This window comes from Acanthochromis polyacanthus, chromosome 11 (genome assembly GCF_021347895.1).
Source record: "Acanthochromis polyacanthus isolate Apoly-LR-REF ecotype Palm Island chromosome 11, KAUST_Apoly_ChrSc, whole genome shotgun sequence".
Classification (NCBI taxonomy): Eukaryota; Metazoa; Chordata; class Actinopteri; family Pomacentridae; genus Acanthochromis; species Acanthochromis polyacanthus.
Genome location: NC_067123.1, coordinates 27,673,699 through 27,700,789, shown reverse-complemented (window position 1 = coordinate 27,700,789; position 27,091 = coordinate 27,673,699). Strand labels below are relative to the sequence as shown.

At 40.0% G+C, this 27,091-nt stretch overlaps 2 protein-coding genes across 18 annotated transcripts; one reads left to right on the top strand and one right to left on the bottom strand.

Annotated features, from left to right (window-relative positions):
- Positions 1-317: 317 nt before the first annotated feature.
- On the bottom strand, positions 318-20,628 carry LOC127536021 (gastrula zinc finger protein XlCGF26.1-like). 17 transcript variants are annotated; one of them, XM_051955191.1, is made up of 7 exons: positions 20,487-20,628; positions 15,470-15,527; positions 14,902-15,003; positions 12,234-14,015; positions 11,226-11,470; positions 10,621-10,706; positions 10,127-10,300 (listed from the first exon to the last, which is right to left on the bottom strand). In XM_051955191.1, the coding sequence occupies exons 3-5, from the start codon at positions 14,917-14,919 to the stop codon at positions 11,330-11,332; spliced, it is 1,941 nt and encodes a 646-aa protein (XP_051811151.1). In that variant the 5' UTR covers positions 14,920-15,003; positions 15,470-15,527; positions 20,487-20,628; the 3' UTR covers positions 10,127-10,300; positions 10,621-10,706; positions 11,226-11,329. The 17 variants fall into 17 exon arrangements, with proteins under 17 accessions (XP_051811154.1, XP_051811155.1, XP_051811157.1 ...); XM_051955194.1 differs by lacking the exons at positions 10,127-10,300; positions 10,621-10,706; positions 11,226-11,470 and adding exons at positions 318-3,288; positions 4,047-4,526 and having other exon boundaries at positions 12,714-14,015; XM_051955190.1 differs by having other exon boundaries at positions 10,621-11,470.
- On the top strand, positions 20,609-27,091 carry dazl (deleted in azoospermia-like). Its single transcript, XM_051955583.1, has 9 exons — positions 20,609-20,713; positions 23,437-23,559; positions 24,824-24,915; positions 25,298-25,349; positions 25,437-25,503; positions 25,611-25,750; positions 26,276-26,356; positions 26,593-26,643; positions 27,047-27,091. The coding sequence occupies exons 1-9, from the start codon at positions 20,609-20,611 to the stop codon at positions 27,089-27,091; spliced, it is 756 nt and encodes a 251-aa protein (XP_051811543.1).

Here is a 27,091-nt window from a genome sequence, read left to right as displayed (position 1 = left end):
AAACACTGTTGATGTCATCCAGGAGCGTCACCATGGTAACAGCAACTAGGAACTATTAGTTTTCTGAACAGACAAAAAACAGATCAATCACATATACAAACAATCTTAATATAGTCTTCCCTAAAAATGATTGTGATACCACTCTGACATTATTTACCTGCTTTGTGTTCTGAATTACACCAATCCAGCAGTTTTTACTGCTCAAGGACCACTTCAAAACAGAATTTACAGTTTTAAAAAGTGACTGCAGCTCACATTGTCACTGAAATGTTATCAAAGCATAAAAATGACGACTTCATTCATTATAGTCCAAAGAATAATAGAAAAGAGATCATTTCTTTATTCTGTGAAAAAAAATCAGCTGTAAATCATATTAATTACAGCACAAAAATAAGATATTAGACATACCAAACACACACTGCAGTGTAAACATTGGAAAATTATATTACAGAATTGCCTGTAATCATTTTAAACTGCAATCACTATTTGATATTCAGGTATTTGATTACCGGGCTTTGCAAAAGTTCTATTACACTCGGTTTCATGATCTTTAGAGACGCTTGCATGTCAGAGTGAAAAATTCCATTAAATAAACTGAAAGTTCTATCTTATAGGCATCTGTCCTTAATACAAATTTTTTTCTCCGGTGAAGTTGTATCAAGATGGAAGTCAAAAGAGTTGAGATATCTGCTCTCCTTTGTGCTGAACATCAGCCTGATGACCGTCCACAGAGTCGCGGAGAAGCTAAAGAATGGTGAAGATCTTTCAGGTCTTCACCATTCTTGAAAGATCACTGAAAGATCTTCACCATTCTTGAGCCTCTCCGCGACTCTGTGGACGGTCATCCGGCTGATGTTCAGCTGCTTGGCTCTGTCAGACTTGTTGTAGCCAGCATGAAGGAGAGCAGATATCTCAACTTGGTCGGCTGTTTACTTGATTTGTTTGTTTGATTGGTGTGTTGTTTGGTTGATTGTTTGCTCAACCATTTGATATACTGTGCTGAAACTTTACGCTAAAGAACCAGTGGATGTGGATTTAAATGAAGCAACCACAGGAAAAAAACAGGAAAAAAAACAGAAATGTAGAAATTTTTGCAAATTTATTAAAAAAGAAAAACTGAAATATCATATGGTCATAAGTATTCAGACCCTTTGCAGCGACATTCATATTTAACTCACATGCTGTCCATTTCTTCTGATCCTCCTCGAGATGGTTCTGCTTCTTTATTGGAGTCCAGTTGTGTTTAATTAAACTGATTGGACTTGATTTGGAAAGGCACACACCTGTCTATATAAGACCTTACAGCTCACAGTGCATGTCAGAGCAAATGAGAATCATGAGGTCGAAGGAACTGCCCAAGGAGCTCAGAGACACAATTGTGGCAAGGCACAGATCTGGCCAAGGTTACAAAAGAATTTCTGCAGCACTCAAGGTTCCTCAGAGCACAGTGGCCTCCCTAATCCTTAAATGGAAGTTTGGGACAACCACAACTCTTCCTAGACCTGGCCGTCCAGCCAAACTGAGCAATGGTGGGAGAAGAGCCTTGGTGAGAGAGGTAAAGAAGAACCCAAAGATCACTGTGGCTGAACTCCAGAGATGTAGTCGGGAGATAGGAGAAAGTTCCACAAAGTCAACTATCACTGCAGCCCTCCACCAGTCGCGGCTTTATGGCAGAGTGGCCCGACGGAAGCCTCTCCTCAGTGCAAGACACATGAAAGCCCGCACAGAGTTTGCCAAAAAACACATGAAGGACTCCCAGACTATGAGAAATAAGATTCTCTGGTCTGATAAGACCAAGATTGAAATTTCTGGTGTTAATTCTAAGCGGTATGTGTGGAGAAAAGCAGGCACTGCTCATCACCTGCCCAATACAATCCCTACAGTGAAACATGGTGGTGGGAGCATCATGTTGTGGGGGTGTTTTTCAGCTGCAGGGACAGGACGACTGGATGCAATTGAAGGAAGGATGAATGTGGCCAAGTACAGAGATATCCTGGAGGAAAACCTCTTCCAGAGTGCTCAGGACCTCAGACTGGGCCGAAGGTTCACTTTTCAACAGGACAATGACCCTAAGCACACATGCTAAAATAACAAAGGAGTGGCTTCAGAACAACTCTGTGACCGTTCTTGACTGGCCCAGCCAGAGCCCTGACCTAAACCCAATTGAGCATCTCTGGAGAGACCTCAAAATGGCTGTCCACCAATGTTCACCATCCAACCTGACAGAACTGGAGAGGATCCCCAAATCCAGGTGTGAATAACTTGTTGCACCATTCCCAAGAAGACTCATGGCTGTACGAGCTGAAAAGGGTGCTTCTACTCAATACTGAGCACAGGGTCTGAATACTTATGACCATGTGATATTTCAGTTTTTCTTTTTTAATAAATTTGCAAAAATTTCTACATTTCTGTTTTTTTCTGTCAAGATGGGGTGCTGAGCGTACATTGATGAGAAATAAAATGAACTTTTTTGATTTTGGCAAATGGCTGCAATGACACAGAGAGTGAAAAATGTCAAGGGGTCTGAATACTTTCCGTACCCACTGTAAAACAATCAAACAAGACAGCACTTTACAGTGCATAAGCTAGAATTTGATTTTTTAAAAAACAAAGCAAGTTCATGGTGTTGAAGCTCAAACCAGAATTTTCAGCCTGCTCCCTACAGCAGTGCATCAAAGTATAAAGAGAAAGTCAAACCAAAGAACCTTCTTCAGCTGACTTCAGAGTCTCACACGTCTCTCTTCACGTCTTCTGCTGCATGCTCATCCAGATATAATAAGAACTTTTCTCGACAGAGTCTTTCTCTTTGTCTCCCATAAAGCTTTGACTGGTGAAAAACAATTTTTGTATGAACAGTCTCTCCGATCTCAGCTGGTAAAGCTTGGAATTCCTTCAGAGGAGTATTAGGCGTCTTGGTGACTTTTCTCATGTCTGTCGTCCTTGGTCACTCATTCTTTACTGGATTAAAAGCAATAACAGGAAAAACTTCTAAGTGGGGTGAGTACTCTTTGCAGGCATTGTACTTGCTGATTCTTTGTTCTTACTTTGCAGTAGAAATTACGGAAACCTCATCAGAAAATAGAAGTAGAGAGATGATTAAAACACTATCAATCTAGTGCAACATTAACAAAGACACTAAACAAGAGATTACACCTGAATTCTGTGGAGCCTGATCTCAAGGACTTTAAGTTTGTGGACAACTTCAGGAACTTGTGCTGAACCCGGCATAGGGCCCTCTTCTTTGCAGGCGTTCCGTTTGTGGCCAGTGTGCACATCTGTGCCGATCTGCTTGGAAAAAAAAAAACACAAACACAGTGTAAGTCAAGGTGTCCTGCAGCATTGAAGAACTGATGCCTTTCCTGAAATACAGAGCACCACTACTGACATCTGAAGACACTCTGACCTGTTGTAATTTAACATTCAGTTGTCTGAGCTTCCACAAAGATTAACAATCATATAAAAAGAAAATGGCTGCAGGGGTTTGAACTAGGGACACCTCGATAAAGCACTTTTGGCTCACGATCCAAGGTGAGTCATTAAATACTTAGCATCTGCTGATAACATATCCCTCCATAATACACACATCAGCTATTGTAGATGAGCCGTAGGACCTAGTTGCACTACAGGGTGGAGCTTCTTGACAGACCCTCAAGACTGTTCTGTGTTGGAAAGCACAGTGCATTGTGGAACCTTAGCTAATAAAGGAGCGCTGTGACAGACTCACATGAGGCTCACTGATATGAGGCAAGCAAACAACTGATGAGTTAAGCTGGGTTCATATTCGCTAAATAACCAACATTCCAGTAGAGTATTTAACAGTGATGTGATGTCTTTTCAACATTATGTGGTGAGAACGAGTTTGTGTTGATGCTGATCACATCAGAATTTCCAATCTTACCTACATTTCCAGATTAACCTGGACCAGATTTCTGTGTCTAGACTAGCCACAGTTGTTCAAAACTGTATCACACTAAATTTCACAACAATATCCAAAATATCCTATGCAGAATAGTGTGTACACTGTTGCTGAGACAACCTTTACATACCTTACTATGACGTTGATGGAATGCCTTCTTTCTGGTGTGGATCTGCTGGTGTTGTTTTAGGGAACCCAAAGTTCTAAAAGTCTTATTACACTTGTCACATCTGTAGGGTCTTTCCCCAGCATGGTCACGTTGGTGAGCGACTCCAGTGTTGTTGAAGCCTTTCCCATACTGGTCACGGCGGTACGGTTTAACCCTGGTGTGAGTAACTGCATGAGCTTCTAAGTGTGAGAACTTTACAAATAATTTGCCACAGTGATCACATACGTACACATCATGTCCAGTGTGGAGGCGTTGGTGACGTTTTAGGCTCTCTTGGCGCTTGAAAGTTTTTTCACAGTCGTCACAGTGGTACAGCTGTCTACCAGAATGGGGGCATTGATGGATCAACAACTGTTCATGTCCAGTAGTGGTTTTCACACACTGATCACAGTTGAAGGGTTCACCTCCGCTGTGGACGACTTGGTGTCTTCTTAAACGAACCTTAGTAGTAAATTTCTTTGCACACTGATCACAGCTGAATGGTCTAACTCCACTGTGAATGAGTTGATGGGTTCTTAGGCCAGCCATCCGAGTAAAAGACATCCCACACTGATCACAGCTGAATGCTCTAACTCCACTGTGAACGAGTTGATGGGTTCTTAGGTCAGCCATCCGGGTAAAAGCCGTCCCACACTGATCACAAGTGAATGCTCTAACTCCACTGTGAATGAGTTGATGGCTTTTTAAATTACTCTTGGAAGTAAAAGTCTTCCCACATTGATCACAGCTGAATGCTCTAACTCCACTGTGAATGAGTTGATGGGTTCTTAGGGTAGACATCTGGGTAAAAGTCTTCGCACACTGATCACAGCTGAATGCTCTAACTCCACTGTGAGTGAGTTGATGGGTTCTTAGCGTGGACATGTGAATAAAAGCCTTCCCACACTGATCACAGCTGAATGCTCTAACTCCACTGTGAATGAGTTGATGGTTTGTTAAATTACTCTTGGAAGTAAAAGTCTTTCCACACTGATCACAGCTGAATGCTCTAACTCCACTGTGAATGAGTTGATGTCTTGTTAAATTACTCTTGGAAGTAAAAGTCTTCCCACACTGATCACAGCTGAATGCTTTAACTCCACTGTGAATGAGTTGATGGGTTCTTAGGGTAGACATCTGAGCAAAAGTCTTCCCACACTGATCACAGCTGAATGCTCTAACTCCACTGTGAGTGCGTTGATGGGTTCTCAGGGTGGACATCTGAATAAAAGCCTTCCCACACTGATCACAGCTGAATGGTTTAACTCCACTGTGAATGAGTTGATGGGTTCTTAGGTTGGTCAGCTGAGTAAAAGCCAACCCACACTGATCACAGCTGAATGCTCTAACTCCACTGTGAATGAGTTGATGGGTTCTTAGGTTAGACATCTGAGTAAAAGTCTTCCCACACTGATCACAGCTGAATGGTCTAACTCCACTGTGAATGAATTGATGGCTTGTTAAACGACCCTTGGAAATAAATGTCTTCCCACACAGATCACAGCTGAATGGTCTAACTTCACTGTGAATGAGTTGATGTCTTGTTAGATCACTCTTGGAAATAAAAGTCGTCCCACATTGATCACAGCTGAATGCTCTAACTCCACTGTGAATGAGTTGATGGGTTCTTAGGTTAGACATCTGAGTAAAAGTCTTCCCACACTGATCACAGCTGAATGGTCTAACTCCACTGTGAATGAGTTGATGGTTTGTTAAATGACCCTTGGAAATAAATGTCTTCCCACACTGATCACAGCTGAATGGTCTCACTCCACCGTGAATGAGTTGATGTCTTATCAGATCGCTCTTGACAGTAAAAGTCATCCTACACTTGTTACAGCTGAACTGTTTGTCCACAGTGTGAATACACTGGTGAATTTTTAGCTTTGTTGCTGTGCTAAAAGTCTTGCCGCATTGCTCACAACGGAGTGATTCATCTGTGTTTGTTGTTGTTGGGAAACCGCTGGTTTCCTCCGCAGATTTCTGATGTCTCACTCCATTGCTGTTTTCACATTGCTGTAGCAACAGACAAAGACACAAACAGACGCAGTGATTTAAATGTAATTATGAAACAAGAAAAGCACTCAGAGCGCAGTACTTCGACAAGGCTGCTCAGTCATTCAATCATTTCCGACAGATGACATTTTTAATAAAAATTTACCTTGGGCTCAGCACAGGTGTGTATTGTGCATGTGTACATTATGTACAGATACCAAATTGCGTGACATAAATTTAAATGTAGCGGACGGCAGGAATTGATGGGACTCTGACACCCTCAGAATTAAATCAACTGTTCTTTGGATGGTTTCCAAGGGATAATTCCCAATAAGTCTGCAGCGGTTGATTTTTAGAAGGATCGCATTACTCTCTTTTGTTATTCTGGTATTTAGCAAATAGAATAGAACTTTATTTGTCATTGCAACAAGTACAACGAAATTACAAATTACTGATGGCGGGAGCTGCCATGCAAGGCACTAACCACACCCCATCAGGAGCAATTACGGGTTAGGGGTCTTGCTCAGGGACACCTCGACATGAGCACAAAGGGCCGGGGATCGAACCGCAACCCTCCGGTTGCGAGACGACCACTCTACCCACTGAGCTATGGGTATATAGATATAGAAGTAGAGATAGAGAGATAATTTTGGCAATCTTAAATGACCTAAAACAGGAGAAGCGCGTTTGATTTAATGTCAGACATTGCTGAAAAAAAAGGCTATGTGTCATTTTATACAGTGTAAGTAAACTTCTGGTTTCAACTGTCTGAATTTCTTGAGAAGGAAAAAGGCCTGCAAACTTACAATGCCTAAAAGTATTATTCTCTACCAAAGAAAACACTGATCCTTTTCTTCCTGAACACCTGGCTTGAAAAACAAGAATTTTCATGCGTTACTCATCTACGTCACCATGAAACACATTTGCGGAATGTTTTACTAGCAGTTAGTTTGACCTTAAACAAAAAAAACACCACTTCCTAGCTGTCTACCATTTTATCCTCAATTGAGCTGCCTCTGCAGAGCTACATCTCTCCAGCCAACGTTACCTGGCTTTGGTTGGATCATCAATCCAACTGGAGGAACTTTACACATTCCAAATCATAAATTAACGATGATCATACTACAGTGACATGTTTCTCACGTTTTGTGAAGAATCCATTTGTCCTCCGTTGTTGACCACAGACAAAATGGCTGACAATGTTCCTCTGCTCCTTCGTCAGACTCTCCTCCTCCTGCCAATCACCTGTGACATCAAATACATCTTCATTAGGATACCACTCTATACGCAAGTGTCACAGTGTCCTATATGTTCATCAGCCAACACAGAGGACAAATTTCAACTCAATAGTTGACTTTTAGCTCTTTTCAATTTCACCTAAAACTGATACAAATGAACTTGCACAGAAAACAGACATGGAAAAAAAGAATAAAGAGAATATAAAAATTCTACTGCAGGTGATTCAAGACAGTAATGCTGCTAGAAAACTGGTAATGCTGGAAGTTAATGTATGTACTTTCCTGCTCAGTGACCCTCAATAAAGCCACTTATTTCTAATGTGACTGCTGTACATCAGAGCTCTGAAACTTTAAACTTCATTTATATACATGTGATATTGAAGAACTGCAATGAAGGAGACATGGAAATCTCTAATCTTTCTTGGGACGACTAAGTGGAAATAATGTTACTGACTAAATATTCTCTGAGATAAATACCAACAGAATAATCCATTTTCTAATTTGTGTCCTATCAACTGCAGTACAAGCAGTGTGAACAGACTGGGAAGCAAATCAGGAACAAGGATAAAAACATACTGATGGTTTCTCTGCATCACCAACTGAATGCAGGTAGGTTCCGATGGCTTCGGAACTCGGACAGTGTATGACACGGTAACTGCGCGGCTTCAATCAGTGGGATAACTAACATACAGCTCACAGTGATCTAGCTGCGCACCATCTGTTACCATGGTGATCTACCAACCTTCAGGACGCTCCAAATTCTCCATTCCAGATCAACATACCTGCTCACACATTAGTCTGTTTCCTCGTTCTGCTGTCAGAGCAGCAGAAGACGCATTACCAGCTTCCAGAGGTGGGCAGAGTAGCCAAAAAATGGTACTCAAGTAAGAGTAACGTTACTTCAAAATAATATCACTCAAGTAGAAGTCAAAAGTAGTCATCCAAAAAATTACTCAAGTAAGAGTAAAAAAGTGTTTGGTGAAAAGACTACTCAAGTAGCAATAACGGTTTGATTGTAATGTCCGATTCAATTTTTAGAAATTATGTGATCAGAGACAAAAATGTAAAATAATGTGCAAATTCTGCTATTCCCAAATAATAAAATAAAAAATAGCAAAAATAAATAACATCTAAAAAATGACAAGTTAAGACACAAGAAACACAACATAAAGCTTTTGAAACAAACTACTTCCCAGCACCATCACGCTGACCTACCAAGCCTGACGTCCTCGCCGTGTTAGTAGACAGAAAACAAAAGCCGAAGACGGAGATATCAATGCTAATGCTATGCTAATGTTGTCGGACTCCGAAGCAAGATAACATTTCTCGAAAATGCCCCCGTTTATTTCCATTTCTTGTCCGCTACGTGTGCAGAGTTTACGCCACCATGCCTCCACAGTTTGTATGTGGTCATGTGACTGCAGGGCTACGTCTGGTGAAACGGAGTCACGTGATGATTGTTGTTTCGTCTGATTGGTGAAACACAGTCATGTGGCAGATCCACTGGGGGCATCTCTCAGGCAAAATAAAGCATATCTAATGTGGTAAATGAAAACGTATCGAGTCGAATGTAGCCCAGTGTAACGGCCTACACCTCTGACTGCTTCCTATAAACACTATAAAAACACTTTGATGATAATGTTGATGTTCAAATAGACTAAAAAAAACACACTAAACTTTTGTAGGTAAATTACGAGCACCATCTCAGTTCACTCAGAAAATTCTCATTTTAGATTAAATCTCAAAAAGGCTTTAATGTAAATGAAGCTGATCAGTCTGTGAGCTGAAAGTCTTTAGTTGTGATTGAACTGACCTTAGCTCCCACACAAAGAAAGACACCAAACCGTGAATTGGTTGAAGAGATTCACGAAGCGGTGGGTGAAAATGTAGAGAGGTCGTGAGCGTGAACCTACCAGAAGATGTGCGAGAAGCTCTTGTCCCTCCACATGCCGGAGAAGACCTCGAAGCGGACGGATTGTGTTCGTTGGAATCATAGATATACATAGAGAGGCAAGATAGCTTACAGACGCTGTGAGGGCTGACGTCGCTACGCGGTGGCCATCTTACCTAGGGGCTGCTGGCTCACTGATAACATTAATGCCTATGGAGCATGTACTATTTAATTAACCATAGCTTGCTCAATTTTCAACCGATTTTTAAACGGTTTGATTTGTTATAAAAGCCAGAGATATAGTTATGTTATTGCATATTTACGGATAATTATAACCATAGACTTTCATATTAAATTAAAAAGTAGATAGTAGAGCATTACCTGCCACAGCTGCACACACACACACACAGTGAAATTAAATCGTCAGTGTTTATGTTAAACATTTAATAGTTTGATATTTTATATTTCTAATTAATACATATATTAAATATAAAGGGGTAAGTTGACCCACATAATATTTTGAACTTAAACTGAACAAATAATGTATGTACGTTATATGAATTGTGATTCATATTGGTTCAATTTACCCCAAGGCTTTTGGTTCATCTTGCCCCATGGCCATCGTTTTGATAAAACCTAATTAATTTAATGATTCAGAATGATCTTTTGCTAAATGATTCACATAGTTCTATACACTGAATATCACTAACATGCATCATGTATAAGTTTAGACCTGGGTCCATTTGCTTTAGCATAAAAATAATTATACCACAAAAGTCAAAGAATTCCACAGCCAGTTGGAAATGATGTTTGTGTTCTTATTTTAGGGTCTCGCGACAACTCGTGTATAGTTTTAAAGATCAAGGGGATGGTTCGTTCATCTTACCTGTTCTCCCCTACATATATTATATATTTTTAAATAAACACATTCAGTAACATGACATCAAGGCTTCTTTTATTAACAGGTGCGCACAGTTACAAAACAATTCAAGATTCACTCCAAACCAACAGTAACACTGAAACATGCAACATTCACTCCAAATAAACAGTCAAAACCGTCCCTTCTTAGAGCAAGTTCCCATTGCCTCCTCTTCTCTGCATTTTGGGGAAACCTTAAAAACATAAGATACCAAGATATATGAGTTATTGACAACATTTTACACCCTTCTTACCTTTAACATGAATGGTAAGGACAGAAATACTGAGCTAAATTATAATATTGTTGGGGTAATTCATGTAGCCTACGCTTGAATGCCATTATGAAAACCTAAATAACAGTAACATGTTAAAAGAAATATTCAATGATTATTATGTAAACAAATGGTAGAAACATTTCTAAAATGTCAGGGTCAAAATAACTTGTATTACACAAGTACAAATCCACCAAGTCAGTAACAATTATCCTAAATATGTCCCTCAAGTAATTTCTTACAAGTGAAAGGTGATTCCATGGGCTCTTGTTTTGAAGGAACGTTCATTTGAGCATCCATATGCTGCACAAAAGTGTGGCATCTTGCACTGTAGGGGGGTATTTTTGCAAACACAAAGCCAGCCAGTTACTGTATCACAATGAATCTAAATCTAGGATATATTTCACTAATGAAACAGCTTGGAAATCATGTTAAAACGAAGGAGTAATTATGCCTTTCCCACCTGTATAGAATTAAGTTCAGGTTACTTTGTAATAGTCTAAGTGGCTCACATGTCTCATTCACAACCTCTTGTTTCTTTGCTAGCTAATACCCAACTGCATCCACACAAATTGTCATTTCGACAAAATATGTTGTTGTCACAAAATTATTATTGGTCTCACGGAAACCTATATAATAATTGAAACTCCCAGATTGCAGCCTTGCAAATGGCTGTAACAAACACACAATTATGTAGCAATTTTCGAAAAGAAAAACTGCAATTTTAACAGGTCTGCGCGGACTGAATCATAGCTATGTTAATAAGGTTTTTAATAAACCAAACCGTTTGTAAATCTGTCAAGAATTCAGCAAGTTAAGTGTATTTTTGTTTGTGTAGGTCGCTCACCTTCCATCCACTACTATAAAGCGCTCCGGAAAAGTCCCCCTAGGTAAGATGGCGGACCGGTGACGACGCCTTGTGCAACATTAACAAAGACACTAAACAAGAGATTACACCTGAATTCTGTGGAGCCTGATCTCAAGGACTTTAAGTTTGTGGACGACTTCAGGAACTTGTGCTGAACCCGGCATAGGGCCCTCTTCTTTGCAGGCGTTCAGTTTGTGGCCAGTGTGCACATCTGTGCCGATCTGCTTGGAAAAAAAAAAACAAAACACAAACACAGTGTAAGTCAAGGTGTCTTGCAGCATTGAAAAACTGATGCCTTTCCTGAAATACAGAGCACCACTACTGACATCTGAAGACACTTTGACCTGTTGTAATTTAACATTCAGTTGTCCGAGCTTCCAGAAAGTCTAACAATCATATAAAAAGAAAATGGCTGCAGGGGTTTAAACTAGGGACGCCTCGATAAAGCACTTTTGGCTCATGATCCAATGTGAGTCATTAAATACTTAGCATCTGCTGATAACATATCCCTCCATAATACACACATCAGCTATTGTAGATGAGTCGTAGGACCTAGTTGCACTACAGGGTGGAGCTTCTTGACAGACCCTCAAGACTGTTCTGTGTTGGAAAGCACAGTGCATTGTGGAACCTTAGCTAATAAAGGAGCGCTGTGACAGACTCATATGAGGCTCACTGATATGAGGCAAGCAAGCAACTGATGAGTTAAGCTGGGTTCATATTTGCTCAATATCCAACATTCCAGTAGAGTTTTTAACAGTGATGTGATGTCTTTTCAACATTATGTGGTGAGAACGAGTTTGTGTTGATGCTGATCACATCAGAATTTCCAATCTTACCTACATTCCCAGATTAACCTGGACCAGATTTCTGTGTCTAGACTAGCCACAGTTGTTCAAAACTGTATCACACTAAATTTCACAACAATATCCAAAATATCCTATGCAGAATAGTGTGCACACTGTTGCTGAGACAACCTTTACATACCTTACTATGACGTTGATGGAATGCCTTCTTTCTGTTGTGTATCTGCTGGTGTTGTTTTAGGAAACCCAAAGTTCTAAAAGTCTTATTACACTTGTCACATCTGTAGGGTCTTTCCCCAGCATGGTCACGTTGGTGAGCGACTCCAGTGTTGTTGAAGCCTTTCCCATACTGGTCACGGCGGTACGGTTTAACCCTGGTGTGGGTAACTGCATGAGCTTCTAAGTGTGAGAACTTAACAAATAGTTTGCTACAGTGATCACATACGTACACATCATGTCCAGTGTGGATGCGTTGGTGACGTTTTAGGCTCTCTTGGCGCTTGAAAGTTTTTTCACAGTCGTCACAGTGGTACAGCTGTCTACCAGAATGGGGGCATTGATGGATCAACAACTGTTCATGTCCAGTAGTGGTTTTGACACAGTGATCACAGTTGAAGGGTTCACCTCCGCTGTGGACGACTTGGTGTCTTCTTAAACGAACCTTAGTAGTGAATTTCTTTGCACACTGATCACAGCTGAATGGTCTAACTCCACTGTGAATGAGTTGATGGGTTCTTAGGCCAGCCATCCGAGTAAAAGACATCGCACACTGATCACAGCTGAATGCTCTAACTCCACTGTGAATGAGTTGATGGGTTCTTAGGTCAGTCATCCGAGTAAAAGCCGTCCCACACTGATCACAGGTGAATGCTCTAACTCCACTGTGAATGAGTTGATGGCTTTTTAAATTACTCTTGGAAGTAAAAGTCTTCCCACATTGATCACAGCTGAATGCCCTAACTCCACTGTGAATGAGTTGATGGGTTCTTAGGGTAGACATCTGGGTAAAAGTCTTCCCACACTGATCACAGCTGAATGCTCTAACTCCACTATGAATGAGTTGATGGGTTCTTAGGGTGGACATGTGAATAAAAGCCTTCCCACACTGATCACAGCTGAATGCTCTAACTCCACTGTGAATGAGTTGATGGTTTGTTAAATTACTCTTGGAAGTAAAAGTCTTTCCACACTGATCACAGCTGAATGCTCTAACTCCACTGTGAATGAGTTGATGGTTTGTTAAATTACTCTTGGAGGTAAAAGTCTTCCCACACTGATCACAGCTGAATGCTCTAACTCCACTGTGAATGAGTTGATGGGTTCTTAGGTTGGTCATCTGAGTAAAAGCCAACCCACACTGATCACAGCTGAATGCTCTAACTCCACTGTGAATGAGTTGATGGGTTCTTAGGTTGGACATCTGAGTAAAAGTCTTCCCACATTGATCACAACTGAATGGTCTAACTTCACTGTGAATGAGTTGATGTCTTGTTAGATCACTCTTGGAAATAAAAGTCTTCCCACACTGATCACAGCTGAATGCTCTAACTCCACTGTGAATGAGTTGATGGGTTCTTAGGTTGGACATCTGAGTAAAAGTCTTCCCACACTGATCACAGCTGAATGGTCTAACTCCACTGTGAATGAGTTGATGGTTTGTTAAATGACCCTTGGAAATAAATGTCTTCCCACACTGATCACAGCTGAATGGTCTCACTCCACCGTGAATGAGTTGATGTCTTGTTAGAGCGCTCTTGACAGTAAAAGTCATCCTACACTTGTTACAGCTGAACTGTTTGTCCACAGTGTGAATACACTGGTGAATTCCTAGCTTTGTTGCTGTGCTAAAAGTCTTGCCGCATTGCTCACAACGGAGTGATTCATCTGTGTTTGTTGTTGTTGGGGAACCGCTGGTTTCATCCGCAGATTTCTGATGTCTCACTCCATTGCTGTTTTCACATTTCTGTAGCAACAGACAAAGACACAAACAGACGCAGTGATTTAAATGCAATTATGAAACAAGAAAAGCACTCAGAGCGCAGTACTTCGACAAGGCTGCTCAGTCATTCAATCATTTCCGACAGATGACATTTTTAATAAAAATTTACCTTGGGCTCAGCACAGGTGTGTGCTGTGCATGTGTACATTATGTACAGATACCAAATTGCGTGACGTAAATTTAAATGTAGCGGACGGCAGGAATTGACGGGACTCTGACACCCTCAGAATTAAATCAACTGTTCTTTGGATGGTTTCCAAGGGATAATTCCCAATAAGTCTGCAGCGGTTGATTTTTAGAAGGATCGCATTACTCTCTTTTGTTATTCTGGCATTTAGCAAATAGAGATAATTTTGGCAATCCTAAATGACCTAAAATAGGAGACACGCCATTTGATTTAATGTCCGATATTGCTGGAAAAAAAAGGTTATGTGTCATTTTATACAGTGTAAGTAAACTTCTGGTTTCAACTGTCTGAATTTCTTGAGAAGGAAAAAGGCCTGCAAACTTACAATGCCTAAAAGTATTATTCTCTACCAAAGAAAACGCTGATCCTTTTCTTCCTGAACACCTGGCTTGAAAAACAAGAATTTTCGTGCGTTACTTATCTATGTCACCTTGAAACACATTTGCGGAATGTTTTACTAGCAGTTAGTTTGGCCTTAAACAAAAAAATAAACCGCTTCCTAGCTGTCTACCAATTTAACCTCAATTGAGCTGCCTCTGCAGAGCTACATCTCTTCAGCCAATGTTACCTGGCTTTGGTTGGATCATCAATCCAACTGGAGGAACTTTACACATTCCAAATCATAAATTAATGATGATCATACTACAGTGACATGTTTCTCACGTTTTGTGAAGAATCCATTTTTCCTCCGTTGTTGAGCACAGACAAAATGGCTGACAATGTTCCTCTGCTCCTCCGTCAGACTCTCCTCCTCCTGCCAATCACCTGTGACATCAAATACATCTTAATTAGGATACCATTCTATACGCAAGTGTCACAGTGTCCTATATGTTCATCAGCCAACAAAGAGGACAAATTTCAACTCAATAGTTGACTTTTAGCTCTATTCAATTTCACCTAAAACTGATACAAATGAGCTTGCACAGAAAACAGACATGGAAAAAAAGAATAAAGAGAATATAAAAATTCTACTGCAGGTACTTGAAACAAAAAGAGGAGACTCCAAGGCACTCTCTAAAAAATATTAAGATTTAAAAAGCCTTTATTTAAACGGCATGGCCATATAGACCTACATTACTTCTACGCGTTTCGGCATCAAGCCTTCATCAGGAAGTCATGCAAACAGGTGTCAGGCTGCAATAGGCCCTTTTAAAGGGATGCTCAACCAATTAGAACCTGCCACATGGACTTAGAGGCAAAGTCTGCAGGTAGTGTTAACCAGCAGACTCACCAGCAGATGGTGTTGTTCAGACCACTAGGCTTCAAAAAAGTTTCCATCCCCAAAAGACCTGCATAGTATCACATAAAACAAGTAAAATTAATTTAAAACACATCAGAATTCTGGTTAACAACATTTTCACAATGTGGTCTGTACGTTAGGAGACTTTAACTCAGTGTTTAGACAACAACTTCCTCTACAAGAACACAGTATAATCTTGTTCTTCATTTAGTCCAGGAAATGTGGTGGCTTGTAGTTTGTCAATCCAGAATGTCTCCTTTTGGTTAAGTTTTCTTTGTCTGTCACCTCTTCTGATGGTCAGTGAGATGTTGTCGATGCCTGTAATTTGTAATGAAGATGAGTTGCTGTTATGAAATTCCAGGTAGTGTTTGGCCATGGGGTAGTTGATGTTTCCAGTTCTTATTGCATATTTGTGTTCTGCAAGTCTGTCCTGTAGCCGTCTTTTTGTTCTGCCAATATAAAAAACTTTGCAAATAGAGCATTCCAGCATGTATATAACAAAAGTGGTCTTGCAGTTGATCAAGTAATTGATTTTGTATGTACAATTGAGAGATGGCGACCATCTCTCAATTGTACATAGTCCTTCAAAAAAATCCTGGATCCAGATGGTGATCCGGATCACCTCCAAAATCTAATCGATTGTTACTTTTGCTCTTCCGGACATCCTGTAAAATTTTGGTGAAAATCCGTCTATGACTTTTTGAGTTATGCTGTTGACAGACAGACAGACAGACAGACAGACGGACAGACGGACAGACGGACAGACGGACAGACGGACGCGCTCTCCAAGTGCTTTTCTAGTTCATTGATTTTTTCAAAGCTTTTGATACTGCTGAACATGAGTTTATGTTTACAGTGCTCAAAAATTTGGATTTGGAGAAAGATTCTGCAAGGTCAGTAAAATGTTATACAGCGATATTTATAGCTACATCTCCCTCAACCCTAGCCTAGACAATAGGGTGACCATACGTCCTCTTTTGCCAGGACATGTCCTCTTTTCAGAGGCTGTCCGGCCTGTGTTTATAAAGTCCTTCAAATGTCCGGGTTTTTGATCCCCTAAATTCCACATAACGTGAAACCGCCGCGCCGCACAGCGCCGCACAGCGCCGCACAGCGCCGCACAGCGCCGCACAGCGCCGCACAGCGCCGCGCTCTTGAATCGTACTGCGCAGCACTTAGAACCCATTCTCTTCTATCAGAAAATTTCCGCTGCACACGCTGCGGAGCGCCAGCGCCGCGTCTCTGAAGCGCCGGTGCGCGCCACGGCGCTGGAGATTCGCTTCCTCGCAGGCTGACAGGCAGGTAGGCACACTGCAAGAGAGCACTCGAACCGAAAGAAAACGCCGAAACGCAAATGTCATTTCACTGATGAAATGCGAAAAAAAGTACCCCTGTTTTCATCCGGGTCGTGTCAAATGGGAGGCAGAATGTACAGTCTGCAAAGCTGGGACTTATGTCTCTGTAGCTAATAAGAGAAGGAAAATGAAGGAAAAAATGACTGTTGACTTGAGGCATTATTTCTATATTTTTTTCATTTGCCATTAGACACATTATTTTGAAGAATGGGCTAACTGAACATTGAAGAATAGGCTACCTCTCTTTTTTCTTTTGTTTAATATTTTGAGGCATTATTTCTATTTTTACATAATTGATAATTGGGAGGTTATTTTGAAGAATGGTACTCTACCTCACTTTTCCTAACTAAGGTGTAAGTGTCAGACTTAAGAGAGATGATTATTTCTTATTTTGTTAAACATCTGAATACATGTGTTCCTACACAACTTGAGTCAATAACTATTAAAGACTAGAGCATGCCATATTTGTATGTGACTGATTATATTGTTTAGGAGAATTGCTTTAATTTAATAAATATACTATTTATAAAGCAACTGTTTGTGAGTGTTTTGGGCTATTTTTTGTATATCCAGGTAAAGTGTTATTTTCTGGGGAATTCAGAATATCTGTTTAACTGAGTTTGAAGCACAGAAAGCCCCCTGACCCATGGAAAACCCCTAAAAATGGGGGGGGGACTGAAAATTTTTCGCGCGAGCTGGAAGTGTCCTCTTTTCAGAGAAACAGAATATGGTCACCCTACTAGACAACCCACGGCAACGGATTTAATTCTCTGCCAGGGTGGGTCTAGTTACCCTCCATAAGGCTCAAGGTTGGATGCTCCTAAAACTGGCCGGACCAATCACCATGAAGTGTAGAGTCAGAAGGCGGGCGTAACTAAGTGACGACAGAGGCGCGACGATTCTGACAGAAACAACCAGAAACAACTAGCCTAGCAGCGCTAGACAACCCACGGCAACAAATTTAATTCTCTACCAGGGTCGACAACAAAAACGACAACAGTCGTTGAGCTCCATTAGCACCGACTCTGAATAATCTTTCTGTTAACATGTCTGTAATATACTTGAGCTTCACTCATTGACTGTATAAATAAGGCTTCACCGAACTACCGCATCCTCCGATTTCCAGCGCTCTAGGAGCCTATTCGTTGCGCTGATTGGTTGTATACCTACCCAATTACTGCAGAGTGATTTGATAGACAACCTTTAAGCGTGCCTCGACCCTTGTGTCTTCACAGCATGGGTCTATCACGGCTCGGCTACCTCAACCCTGGAATGACACCCCGAATTAAGATCTTACGTGGAAACAGGCAGGGTTGCCCTATTTCGCCCAAATTGTTTATTTTATGTACACATGCTTGCTTATCTAATTGTAAGTCACTCTCAAATTAAATGAATAACCATTTTTGACTATGAATATTGGATAAGTCAATTTGCAGACGACACGGTAATCTTTCTAAATGATAAATCTTAATTAAGAAAGCCCTGGATATAATATCGATTTTCTGTAGAGCATCAGGTTTATGCTTAAACTTGGAAAAATGTGAAATATTATCCCTTCACCCTTGCGCTGAGACAAATATAAGCTCTATTTCTGTTAAAACTGAATTAAAATACCTTGGTTTAACAATATCTCAAGATAGAAATAAGAGACAGCAACTAAACATAGAAGGGAAAGTAGACAATATGGGAAAAACTCTTAACCTTTGGCTTATGAGAGATCTGTCTATTTTTAGTAGAATCTTGCTGACAAAAGCCGAAGGCTTATCAAAACTAGTGTGTCCTTGTCAAGCCCTTTATGTTCCTCCTAAAAAGGTAAACTCCGTCATTTTTAAGTTCATTTGGAAAAATAAGACCCATTATCTTAAAAAGTCTGTGATGTTTAAAGAATATGGTAATGGTGGATTGAAAGCCCCTGATTTTGAATCCATGATTGGTGTATTTCGGGTGAACTGGATTAAAGCATATTTGACAAATGCCGATTCTATATGGTTCCATATACCAAAATGTCTTTTCCAAAATGTGGGTGGATTAGAATTTTTGTTAAGATGCGATTTTGAGGTATTTAAACTGCCAATCACATTATCCGACTTCCACAGACAAATATTGTTCTACTGGAAAATGATGTTCACACACAACTTCACATCCCACAGCTCCATCTTGTGGAACAACAGAACCATCACTAGTAACAGGAAAACCTTATTTAAACAAGAATGGTATGATAAAATATATATATATATTTGTTACTGACTTAATGGATATAAATGGCAGTCTATTGCAAATGAATTCTTCTGTAGAAAAATATAATTTGAAATGTTCGTATAGAGAATTTAATCGAATCTATAGAGCAATTCCATTCCCCCTAATACACATGATTAAAATATCCTTACACAAGCAAATGTATCTGTCAAAATGCCTGACCTTAAAATAGGTGAAGTGAAGTTTGATGAGAAAAGATGTAACAACAAAGCAATTGGAAGTGTGTTAAAAGAGAAGCTATTTCATGATATCAATAAATCAACCAAAATAAAGATAGCAGGTAACAAAACTGCATTGATGAAAACATATTGTAGCTATCTTAAGTGGCCAATTTTACCTAAAGTTAAAGAAATTCAGTTTAAAATAATAAATAATATTTATCCTGCTGCTGAAACTCTAAGAAAAAGGTTTAATTTCAAAGTTAATCCTTGTGTGTTCTGTATGATGGAACATGAAACAACTGAAAACTTGTTCTTTTCTTGTTCGATAACACAGCTTTTCTGGAAAGATGTTTATAGCTGGCTGAATATTGATATAAACAGTTCTTTGTTTAATAAGCTTCAGGTGATGGTTTATATGGATGGTCTGCCAAAGAACATTTCTAAAATGGTGAACATTATTTTCATTATGGGGAAGTATCATATACATCAATGTAAATGGAAAAACTGCAAACCCTCTATAATCTGCTTTAAAAATGAAATAAATAATTATCTATTATCCTTAAAGATATTGTCAGTAGTGAATCAGTCTTTATGCGATTTATATGAAACCTTGCTAAAGTCTCTTGTTTTCTAAGTTATAATCCTGTGTGATGTAACCACGCTTAATCCCTTTGATTAAGTCATTAACCTCTACTATTGTATTTATTTTGTATTAATATTATTATTTTATTTTACTTATTTTTTTAAGTTAAAATGTATTTTGTACATGTAAAGGAATGTATACCTGTTATCATATTCAGAAAGCTTGCTATGTTCAGATGCAAGCCAAGATTTTGTAAATGGAAATGTGAGTTTCTTTTCTTCTTTTTATTTTTGTTAATTAAATTGTGGAATAAAGACCTTGAAAAAAGACACATCTGACTGCTTCCTATAAACACTATATAAAACACTTTGATGATAATGTTGATGTTCAAATAGACTAAAAAAAAATCACACTAAACTTTTGTAGGTAAATTACGATCACCATCTCAGTTCACTATGAAAATGATCATTTAGATTAAATCTCAAAAAGGCTTTAATGTAAATGAAGCTGATCAGTCTGTGAGCTGAAAGTCTTTTGTTGTGATTGAACTGACCTTAGCTCCTACACAAAGACAGACACCAAACCGTGAATTGGTTGAAGAGATTCACGACGCTGTGAGTGAAAATGTAGAGAGGTTGTCAGTGTGAACCTACCAGAAGATGTGTGAGAAGCTCCTGTCCCTCCAGATGTCGGAGAAGACCTCGAAGCGGACGGACTGTTTGTTGGAAGCGGCTCGGCAGCAGCTCGCAGTCCGTCTTCTTCCGTTTCCGGTGTCATGCCGAGTTGTGCCTGTGGGCCGGGATCTGCATGCAGGTTGCGGGAGCGCGCCCGCTCCGCTAAAACGGAAACTATGAGACGCCAAACTCTTTTGTACGGCACCGTAAGCTTGGATTTCTTCGCATGACAGTTTTTTGTATATGTTGAATCATTTGATTCAGGCATATCCAGAAATAAAGTTAGAGGAGCAGGTTAGAAATTCACAATGTAATGCCGAAATGTTGAAAAATATGCCCGAAGCTCATTCATTTACAGTAAAGAGGGGGATACTTGATTCGGCAGGACACATTCTGGATTTGCCGAGATTTGCATCCGATATTTTTTGGGCCAAATAAGTTCAACGTGTATGTAATTCATATGGTTTGATTTAAAGACACCTATCTCTAACATAGACATCATCGTTTAAAGTGCTTGTAGGGGTCTATGTTGTGCTTGCATAGGAACGACAGACTATATAGCAGACAGCTTAAAATATACATAAATATATAACGTTACTACTCAGGCTTCTCAAAGTTTTTTCATGAAAAAAAATATAATTTCGATTATAATACATCTTTTTTAATTGTTATTATTTTTTGCATTTGGGGGTAACTTTAAGGTATGCGACGTGAATCCTGCTAAGGGCTTTATTCTGTTGTGTATTATTGTGTCATAATGGGTTTTTTTAAGTTCTATTGGTGTTTTTTTGTTGTTCTTACTTGCCTTTGTTTATTTTTTACAGGTGTTCTTTAACCCTATGTTTTTTTAAATTATTTTATTATTATTACATTGTATATAGTTTAAACAAATTTTCACTACCAATAAGTTATTGATATATCATACAGGTGCTGGCCATATAATTAGAATATCATGAAAAAGTGGATTTATTTCAGTAACTGTATATTATATTCATTCATTACACACAGACTGATATATTTCAAATGTTTATTTCTCTTAATTTTGATGATAATATTATTGAAAAACCCAAATTTGGAATATTGTGGAAAGGTTCAATATTGAAGACACCTGGTGCCACACCCTAATCAGCTAATTCACTCAAAACACCTGCAAAGGCCTTTAAATGGTCTCTCAGTCTAGTTCTGTAGGCTACACAATCATGGGGAAGACTGCTGACCTGACAGCTGTCCAAAAGACGACCATTGACACCTTGCATAAGGAGGGCAAGATGCAAAGGTCATTTCTAAAGAGGCTGGCTGTTCACAAAGCTCTGTGTCCAAGCACATCAATAGAGAGGCGAAGGGAAGGAAAAGATATGGTAGAAAAAGTGTATGAGCAATAGGGATAACCTCACTCTGGAGAGGATTGTGAAACGAAACCCATTCAAAATGTGAGGGAGATCCACAAAGAGTGGACTGCAGCTGGAGTCAGTGCTTCAAGAAACACCACGCACAGATGTATGCAAGACATGGGTTTCAGCTGTCGCATTCCTTGTGTCAAGCCACTCCTGAACCAGAGACAGCATCAGAAGCGTCTTGCCTGGGCTAAAGACAAAAAGGACTGGACTGCTGCTGAATGGTCCAAAGTTCTATTCTAATATAAATAATATTTTTTGCTAATTTACATTTTAAAAGCAAATATAAAGAGCTATAAAGACTCAGACAAAAATACATATTTTTAGTAGTGAAAGGACTTAAAATACAACATTGAAAGATAAATGATATTCTATATTTAAATTCATACCTGTTCTCGTCTTTATGTCGCGGACTGTATTTTGTATAGTATTAAGCTTTGCTTGTTCCATATTAAATGTTGAAGCAAAATTTGCTTGGGTCCATATGAAAAGGTTCGTTGTTATATTTGCATGAAGATATTTTTCAATAAATATCAATGTTGACCTGCGACGTTGTCCAAGTTTTAAATTTTGGCCCACACCCCTGAACTAGACCGCCAGTACATGAATTTCCTCTTCCGTCCAGCAGGTGGCAGAAATTCATCACCAACTTCCGCAAAACTTCCCCAGACGCTCCAGACTGCACACATGCGCAACACCACTTAATGTGGTCAGGCAGAATCAGGTCGGCGGTTCGCCTTTGAACGTGTGTGTCTGGCAAAGTTTTAATTATTTTAGATATGGTAAGTTTTACTTCCAGCTTTGTATGCGTAACAGTGAGTTGTAAAAATCGTAGCCATACAGTTGCTGCTTTAATTGAGGACGTCGATTTGTTAATCCGTATGCTAGGACGATCGTGCTTACGGTGTCGTTAGCAAGTAGCAGTCGATATTTGACCTTCGACCGGAGAAAAGAAAAAGGCGCACTAGTAGCTTGTAGCTGAAGTTAGCATGACTAATAGCACGATTTAGCTGTGTTAAACATTAAATGATAACAGTTAATGGTAACATTACTCAGCCTCTCACTGCTGACTTGATTTCGAGGCTGTTGTCTTCATTCGTAGCTGCTCATTTCTTTGCCATGTTAAGATTTGCTTGCAGAAATCAGTCTTTGTAAAAGTAGCTAACATGTAGCCTTGTGAACGAACCACTAACCTTGCAGAAGCATTGAGGATCAGTGATGACGTTCGCCGCCCAATAAACAAGATAAAAAAGACGATAATTTCAAGCTTCAAAATAAGGCTTTAGTAGATTTGGTACGTGTGGTGTTACACCAGCAGATAAGATACAAAAGTTCACTTGCTTTTAGCTACATTTTTGGACCAGATTCAATGATTATTTTCATTGGCTCAACATCCTTCACGTGATTGCAGCACCCTATAGCTTCATAAGTCAAGATCATTACATGCACAAGTAAGGCAGATTTTTGTCCATGGAGAATTGTTATCGTTTTTTTTTATTATGCAAGTTAAGAATTTAAATATTTGCTATTGTAAGGATATCAACAAGCCCAGAAGCACCAGCCAGACTTTACCGTCCTTGAAGTTGTCAAATGGATTCATCCTACCTGAGGGCAAACTGACTCCCAACGCCCTCTTTGTTGGTGGGATCGACATGAAGGTAAGATGGGATGTGTTTAATCTACTTTGAATCTGCCTGTTTAAAATGTAGAAGTACATGTGGCAGATGTCAAAAATATGACACTATATGAGGGTAAAATTATAAATTCAATTTAATCTGGAAACAGTCGTGTTAAAGTAACTCAGAGGCATCAGGGAACTAAATGCACACATTCTAATTTGCTTACCTGCATACTAATGCACAAACTGCACAAGAAATATCAGTCTGCATAGTTTTGGGTGTGAAGCAATGATTCTGAAATGGCCTGTTTAAAGATACACCGATCGGCCACAACATTATCACCACTGACAGGTAAATAACATCGATCAGCTTGCTATAATGCAATGTTCTGCTGGGAAACGTTGAGTCCTGACATTCGTTTGGATGTTTGACATGTACCACCTACCTAAACATTGCAGGTCAAGCAACCCCCCATGCCCCCACCCCCCCTTAGCAACAACAGTCCTTGATGCCACTTGCCACCCTCAGCAGCATAATGCATCCTGACACACCACAAAAACTGCTCAGGAGTGGCTCAAGGAACAGGACAGAGCTAAGGTGTTCACCCGAGTTCCACACTCCCCAGATCCAAATCTTATTGAGCATCCGTGGGATGTGCCGGAAAGGCCTGATGTCGGTTGGTCCCACCCTGCAACCCACAGAACCCACACGATTCACTTCCACCATCCTGGTGCCACAGGACGTCCCCAGAGGTCCTGTGTCCATGCCCCACTGTGTCACAGGAGTTTTAGCAGCATAAAGACGCCCAACACAGTATTAGGCAGGTGGTCAAAATGTTATGTCTGATCATTAATGGGCAAAAATCTCTGTATCCCTGCATCATGTTTTCCGGTCTAAATGTGATCTGTGCATTATCAAAAATAGCTTTTCCTCCTGCTTGCTGCCAACACATGTACAAATGCATTATATTATTTCTGAAAGATTAATTAAAAAGTTTCACATCTTTAAAGGTCACAGCTCTTAACTCCAGCAGATGCATGCTTTCAGTTGGATTTTAAATTACAGACGGATAGTCTTGGCAGTCAACCTATGCACCTTTTGATAGTTTTTGTATAAATTCAGCACATTAGATGCGCTTCAAAGATTTGACCTGCTGCTTGAAAACAACTGAAAATCACCATTTTAGCGTACCTGAACTGCACATTGTGCTCCACGTTGCTTTTCCGATACAGTATATAATGGAGTGACAATGAAGTTTCAACCAAAGCAACTCATTTCTCTCGGCATTCATTTTCGCCTTCAGGTTGATGAAAATGAAATGCGTGACTTCTTTGGAAGATATGGTGCTGTTAAGGAAGTGAAAATTATCACTTACCGTGGAGGGATCTGCAAAGGGTGAGTTGTTTTGTTTGGAGATGCTGAAGTGTAGGCGCCTTGTTTTGAATACTTGACAATAATCACTGTCTTTGTTGTGTTTCGGATGCGACTGTTTTAGTGTCAGATGTCTTTTTTTTTTTATTAGGTTAGAAAAGATGATAAAACAAGTAGCAGTTACATTCATCAAGCATGAGTACAGTAATTGTTGCTAAAAAGTAAAGACTGTTTTCTGCATTTTCTCAGTTAAATTGTGTGAAACTGTGGGAGTGTAAGTGCAGGGAGCGTTTTTTTAATATTTGTTGTTCTTCAAAATAATTTAGCTTGATATCTAATACGTTTACATTGTATGTTGGCATTTGATTCAGTTTGTTTAGTTCTAAGTTATGTTGTGTCTTCATAGGTATGGGTTTGTATACTTCAATGAAGATGTCAACATTCAGTCAATCATTGAGGTGGGTGGATTTCTTATTGTGAAGCTGTTATTCTCTTCTATCTTAAAGTAAGAGTAATATTTTCTCTGAAAATGTATCTTGTTACAGCAACAGATCAGTTTTAAAGGCCGTAAACTCAAGCTGGGCCCTGCCATCATGAAAGAAAGAAGCTCTCGTACGTATTCGGTTTCTCCTAAAGAGAACATTACGTATTTTTTTGACAGTGCAAATAGAACACCAAATACGTTTCATATTGCTGTGTGCTTTTCTTCCTTTACAAAGGGTCTTTCCCATCCCGTCTGGTTGGCCCAAGTCCTTGGATGAGTCCCACACAGTACATCTACTGTGCCTGCTGCTCACCCATAGGAGGAGGGATGGCACAACCCATGCCCGTCCTCAATGGAGGCAGCCAATACAGTCAGGTGTGAAATACAAACACACACACGTGCAAACAAGCTGTATGTGGAATTTTATCTCTGTTGGAAGGCAGACTGAATTAGAAAAAACAAGTCATCAAAACAAACAAACACATTGTGTGACATTGGCAGTGCTGGTGCGCACTTTTCTATTCCACTGTGAAAAATAAAACAAACCTTATTTTCTCTGAGGGGGTTGGCTGCTGCTCATTATCAGAGCCACGGATAGAGTTACAGGCTGCAGAATATTTTTTCCGATTTCCTTTTTAATTTCCAAGATGGACAAAAAATACAATAAAGGTGACTATTTTACAATTAGTGTCATTTGCTAATAAAAACCAAGTTGGTGAATTCTTCAGACAATGCCTGCTGTCAGAAACATCAGCGGTGACAGCAGGACATTAAAATGTGAGAAACAAAGTTACTAATTGCCATTCCTTTCGTCTGTTTCAAGATTCTCAGTATGCATTTGAACATCTGCTTGGCACTCTTAGTGTGGTTTAATGGACCCTCACTGGCTTCATTTTGCAGCCGTACAGCTACACCAACTTTGGAGGGGTCGTGGTCCCACAGATGCCGATGAACTACCCACAGAATGCCTACGCCTACCAGGTACGTGCGCACAAACGCTCATGCAAATACCTATTCATTAAGCTGTATCCCACGCAGGGTCTCCCAGGCTCCTGCACATATGCTCCTGCATATGAAATCAAGGCTTCAGCCTGGTTTCAGGCCACCTGTCCCTGCCCACCCTTCCAATCCACACCCTCCACCCCTCCTGTAGAAGCCAGTCTGGGTTGTTCTGTCGCCCTCTGTTTGACCGTTGACCCCTCTCCCCTCACACGCAGTACACCCCACCTCCCTGGACGCCGGACCAGAGGACGCGGCCTGTCAATCAGGTGACTCTGCCTTTAAAGGGAATAAGGGTAGATGTCAGTGAAGTTCAGTTTCATGCAGCACATATCATTTATCATCTGAGAAACATGTGAACTGAAACATTTTTTTTGTGTGTGAAGAAAGCTTTTATTTCTACCCCTAAATTGTCCTTGAACTGCAGTGCTCATGCGTACCACTAGATGGCGTTGTGTGGCCTGTGTTGAGTTCCTGAAGAACAGACTGCATGAATCAACAATGAATTCTTATGTTTCCCGGCTGCACAAAGTTGATTTTGTGTACTTACGACTCGTGACACATGCAGTGCTCTTTATAGGAGCTTGTTTATGACAGCTGCTCAAGTCTTTGAAGCATATCTGTGGGTTAGTCTCACCACGCTTGTTTTGTAATGTTGTTCCCTGTTTGCAGAGCTTTGTGGACTGTGGAGTCCAGACTATGCTGACCGTGCTGTAA